Below are 6,000 nucleotides of genomic sequence, written 5' to 3'. Positions count from 1 at the left end.
AAATTTTTATTCTTTTAACATATTGTAGTCATCATATTATATAGCACTGTGTACTTACAATTGCTCATTTTGCCCTTATACCCAACTAATTATTTTCTTTTCTCTGCTCTATATAGAAATGGGAAGCCTCTTGTTCCTGCATAAATCATTCCCCTCTTCAACCCCTGACCCGGCTGCTCCGCTCTTCCCCCTTGTCAGGGACGTTTGCAGTGAATTATATCTCACAGGGAAAATTGACCTTCTGTTTCTACATAGAGCTTAGAAGCTTTCAGCTAGTCTGTTTTTAATCATGTGATGTCATTGACCTAATGGAAAATGGAAGAATTAACTGGGTAGAAAAGCAAAATGAGCAATTGTGAGTACACAGTGCTATATAATATGATGACAGCAATATATTAAGAGGATAAAAACGTTGATGGGAGGAGTGCTTCTCTAACAGGAATGAACATTTGTAGTAAATCAAGTGTGTTTTTGTGTTTAACAACATATATCAACCGGAATGCACATTACTTCACTCATATAGGCAAATCACCAAAAGGCACAAGATCCATTTTATTACATTCAGAGACAATAGATCCTAAATAAAAAAAATATATATAAAACATGTAGAGTATTCTGGAAAATTAAAACACCTGGCAAATAATTACCCAGAGCTCCTGGAGTGTACGTAGGATATTTGGGTAGTAGGAGACTGGAGTGTCCTCAAGGAACTCTGGTTAACCGCAGCTTTAAATTGAAATAAGGTCTGACATGCCTTGGTACGGACAGGGAAAGGAAACCTGAGGCCACAATGTAGAATGCCGTCCTTTGTAGCAGGCTGCACCGTTGGAATGGCATGCGCCATAATGTCCACATGTGGGGTGCAGACCGTTCAAGGAGTCATTTTTGTGTGGGTCTCATGATTGTCAGGTGTAAACCTTCACTTAGCACTGAATATTATTTTGGTGATGACATGTGAAATGTTCTTTTCTAAGCAGCAGATTCATGGAAGGAGTGTGCACGCGGTGGGCCAACAAGCTTTTCAGGTACCTCGATCTGGTATACTTAAAGTCCGTTGTGGCCGATCATGAAGAGCAACCTATCATTTTTAGGTTTTAGATTTAGGTTTTTAGATTTAGGTTTGCTGGGAATCATGATAGACACACACTTAAGAGTTCAGATTTCCTCTCGAAGAAGGTGCATAGACATTAGGCCACCAGACACAGCAGTGTTGCATTTCCTTCTGCTGCCCATCAGGAAAACTAGTATAGCAAATAAGGGCACTGTATATAGTGGTGATAAAGAACAGTTCCACAGTACAGTAAAAGACAGAGCTACAGAGAAACAATGCACGACTGCATGTCTTACGAGTACAGACAATTATGTAGCACTGACTTAAAACCGAGTGATTTTTACCCTGGGACACCACGAATACCTGAGGGCAATGGAGACAGGAAATCTAATAACCAGCATAGTCTATGTGCACACTGAGGCGCACACGCACATACACATTCACAAATACACACAGGTTCCATCTATCTCTGCAGGGTTGAATAGTGTGGTCCTGACAGCATGGGATTTTAGGGGCAGTGGGATTGGAGTGAATGCTCAATGGAGGAGTAACGAAGCTCAGGCATGAGCGCCATCTCCATCTTCAGACCCTGGCTTATAGATTGGAGCTTTCTGCTCTTTTGTCTCCTCACTGTCATCTTCATCTTTACTGTCCATCTGAGGATAAACCACCACACACAGCTTCTGGCCCGCTCGTGTCATTGCATCTGAAGGAAGTGGAACACAAAACAGATTCACAGTTACTCCACTCTCCATGTAACAATGGCAAAGCGCTAATTCATATCTGAATCAAGAAGTGACACAAAGAACTGAGATACTCACCAACAAAGTTATTGAAACATTGGGGCTTGTTTTGCCAATGGACCCCAAGGAAGTAAACAGGGACACCAGTAAGCATGATGGCCAGGCCTATTCCGCAAACAATAGGTTCAGAATACAAGCTGAAGACCAACAGAAAAGCCCAGAAGAGGAGGTAGATCACCGGAAATATGAGGTTAACCTGTGGTAAGACGAAGAGGGAATTATTGCATATCAAGCCACTGCTTCTCTTCCTTTTCTTTCTGCTTCTCTAAATGTCTCTGATGCTTCTCACGAAACTTCTTACCATTTTTTAATGCAGAGTATGTTTATGTTTTATCTATGATACATTTAGATGGGCAAAAAGCGCCAACTAACAACATAACAAGTTGATCTGCCCCCATGTTAAGGCCCTTTCAACACAGGCTGAAACAAACTGTAGAGAGGCAAAATGGTTGTTAAAGGGAACTTGTCAAGTCGAATAATGGTATTAACCTGCAGGTATAGAGTTAATCTACAGGTTAATATCATGATGAGGGTGCCTGGCCACTGTACTGAAAAATAGGCTTCCGGGAGGAACTCTACTCTTCCTGGGAGCCACTGGCTTTCAGTCATACAAGCGTGCCTGAGAGGTTACAGTCATCGCTCACTATACTATAAGCACGCTCCAGCACTTTGACTACAGTGTATCTATGCAGAGCCAGTTGTAAGTCAGAATGCCACGGCATGCTTACAAATGCCGCTCACAGTGCTGTAAGCAATGACTGTAGCCACGCCAGTACACCATTATGACTGAAAGCCAGTGGCTTCCATGATGTATAAAAATAATTTTCTCCTGGGTACCCCACTTTTAGTAGGGCGCCTAAGCACTTTCATGAAGCTATTAACATTATATATGCAGGTTAATGGCATTATCTGACCTAACACGTTCCCTTTAATACAATCCCATACAATATGCATGTAATCAACACATCCCCAATTTACAGAAGGAGATGTGCCACTGCCAGCAAAAATGTTCCACTGTCAGCACATAAACAATACAGTCAGCGAACAAAGCAGGGGCGTATCTAGGGGGAAGCAGGCTATGTTAATACATGGCTATGTTAATAATGTGTTGGGCCATCTGAAACGTTAAGGGTTCCTATGTTTTTATCTATGCTAGAAGCATGCTTGTTCAAATTTGTGATTAGTCTGCAGTCATTTTATGTAACTGCAGACTTCTGAATTCTCACAGTGGGCACTGCACGCTGTCAGGATTCTCTGGTGCCAGCGATTTACATACCTGTGGTCACGTGCCGACTAGATATGCGTGGCCTCAGTCAATAATGCATTGACAAGGCCAGACACGTCTAGTGGGAATGTGGCCAGAAGTATCCAAATCCCTTACTTGTGCTCACATGACTGTCCACTCTTGCCACCACAACACGGGAGAATCCTAAGAGTGTGCAGTGCAAGCGCTATGTGAATTCAGAAGCCTTTAAACTTTCATCTTAAACCTGGACAGGACAATTTTAATTATAAAATGAAGCCCTGTAGCATGCCAAACCTAACAGTGTGTAATATATTCACTGTCAGGATTTAGCTCTGCTTGCAGGTTGCAGGTTCCAGCAGTCATCACATGGAAACTTCACTCATATGCGATTTTAATACTTACGTTCACTTGACAACAAGCTTTTATTGCTGCTTCTCTTAGTTTTTCACTGAACATTGAATTAGGAATAGCAGCTCGTCGGCACATGACTAAGTGTGCAAATCGCATATCACAGAAATGAATGGTCACAAGACAACTAGTGAAACCACTAGGGGGGATGCAAACTGAATTCTTGCTTCAGGTGCCAGAAATCCTAGATACACCTCAGAACACAGTCAAAGGTTTGCATTCTCATGTCTGCTAGTTGGCTGGTCTACATGAAAAAATGGTAATGAATGCTCCTGTAATGGATTTTTTAGTGAACTATTTACTAAACTCAGGTAAGAGGTCAAGATAGGCCTAATGTATATGAAGATGTCAGTGTTGCTGTGGTTAAATGCCCCACATATAAACACACACCCAACACCCACTTGTTAATATGTAAGAATTGTCTAATTTCTTAAGAACTTCTGTCAGTCCTGCTAACCTTTATTGGTCGAGGGATGTCTGGCTTCTTCCATCTGAGGACAATCTGACCCGCCACGGTAACACCATAGAACAGATAGTTGATGAAGCCAACATAATTGATCAGAGTATACATGTCACTAGTTACCAACATGAGTAGAGTGGAAAGGCACTATTGGGAGAGTAACATGGAATAAAGCAATATTAGCATCCGAAAAATCAAGAAGGTAACATATATTAAAAATGTCAACGCAAAGTATGAATGAGCAGGTTGCAAATTGGAGGCCTACCGTGAAAAGAAGTGCTGGGATTGGGGTGCATCGATTGATGTGGATCATGGCCAAGACACTTGGTAGATGACCCTCTCTTGCCCCAGCAAAAAATAACCTGTCAAAGGTAACAAATCTAATAAGATTCTGGCTACAATAATATATACACAACATTCAAACCATAAATATCTATACTGGAAATGATACATGGTTTTGTTATTCTAAAAATATAAATCGAAAAATTGTTACGTGAATTTGTATTCACCCCCTGTAGTATGATATCTCTAAAGCAGGGTTAGGTTATAAACGTCTTAAACATCTTATGGAGCACTGCTGAATCTACCATCCAAAAATGAAAAAGTATGGCACAACTGCAAACCTACCAAGATATGGCAGTCCACTTAAACTCACATCCCAAGCAAGGAGAACACAACTTAGAGAAGCAGCCAAGAAGCCCACGGACAATCTGGAGGAGCTGCAGAGATCCAGAGATCCACAGCTCAGGTGGGAGAATCTAGTATTAGTCATATACTCCATATATCTGGCCTTTATGGAAGAGTGGCAAGACTATAGTTGTCTTTGAATGCAAGCCATAAGATATCATGTTTGCAGTTTGCAAAAAGCCATGTAGGGAATATAGCTAGCATGGAGAAGAAGGTGCTCTATTCAGATGAGACCAAAGTAGAACTTTTTGGGCTAAATACAAAAGACCATCCTCCCCATCAAACATGGTGGTAGCAGCATCACGCTTTGAGGATGCTTTTCTTCAGCAGATACAGGGAACCTGGTCAGAGTTCATAGAAAGGTGGATGAAGCTAAATACAGATCAAACCCAGAGAAAAACCTGTTAGAGGCTACAAAAGACTTGAGACTGGGGCATAGGTTCATCTTCCAGCAGGACAAGGACCCTAAACATACTGCCAGACCTACAATGAAATAGTTTAGATCAAAGAATATTCATGTGTTTGAATAGCTCAGCCACAGCTCAGACCTAAAGGAGCTGCAGGAAATTCTGGCAAATGATACTTATTCATTGCATGTAATAACAATTTCCCATATTCTTCATATGTCTGGCTTGTGGGGTAGGGTGCACACCACAGAACAAAACAGTGTAAAAATTGTCCAAACAAGATGGAAAATGTATATTATAACGATAAGTTTATTAAACGGTACAAAAAAGGCAATTGACAGGAATAGGGCTAAAAAATGATGAACCATGCCACAGCACAAACGGTGAGAGACCGCACAGTGTACCCAAATAAATGCTTGACAGATATTGATAGCATCAATACATATAAAGTCATCATGCTTAAAGTAACATACCTAGTGGAGTGTGACAGGGGCACATGCAATCTCCCGCCCTCCCCTTGTGGGGTAGGGTGAAAAGACAGTAGCCATTTCTTACACAGAAAAACATCCAAGCTCGGCTATATTTTGCCAAAACTTGCATCAACTTTGCCAAATGCATGTGGGAAGACAAGTTATGGTCTGATGAGACCAAGGTTGAACTTTTTGGCTATAATTCCAAAATGTATGTTTAGCAGGGTTGACCTGAAGAGGGCGACGTACAGAGAAGATGACCTCATAATCTGACAGATTTGGAGCGCTATTGCAAGGAAGAGTGAGCAAAGGTTGCCAATTCTAGATGTGCTATGGTGATAGACTTATATCCAAAAATGCTGTCATACATTCAAAGGGTACATCAGCAAAGTTTCAATTTAAGAGTGTGCATATTTATACAAACACATTATTTTAGTTTTTATTTTTATTTTTTTCAACAATATTCTT

The 6,000-nt window shown here is 41.0% G+C and overlaps 1 protein-coding gene across 1 annotated transcript in view; it reads right to left on the bottom strand.

Moving 5' to 3' along the window:
- Positions 1–528: 528 nt before the first annotated feature.
- The window catches only part of SLC7A8 (solute carrier family 7 member 8), an 81,245-nt gene continuing 75,773 nt past the window's right edge, over positions 529–6,000 (bottom strand). The window contains exons 9-12 of the mRNA XM_069761818.1: positions 4,234–4,330; positions 3,966–4,115; positions 1,873–2,050; positions 529–1,757 (exon numbers count right to left, since the gene is read on the bottom strand). Of these exons, the coding sequence (XP_069617919.1) occupies positions 1,609–1,757; positions 1,873–2,050; positions 3,966–4,115; positions 4,234–4,330 (574 nt within the window). The 3' untranslated portion in view covers positions 529–1,608. The remainder of the gene's footprint in view (positions 1,758–1,872; positions 2,051–3,965; positions 4,116–4,233; positions 4,331–6,000) is intronic.

This window comes from Ranitomeya imitator, chromosome 1 (assembly GCF_032444005.1).
Source record: "Ranitomeya imitator isolate aRanImi1 chromosome 1, aRanImi1.pri, whole genome shotgun sequence".
Classification (NCBI taxonomy): domain Eukaryota; kingdom Metazoa; phylum Chordata; class Amphibia; order Anura; family Dendrobatidae; genus Ranitomeya; species Ranitomeya imitator.
The sequence above is the reverse complement of the archived record's forward strand: the minus strand, read 5'-3'. Positions and strand labels throughout refer to the sequence as shown.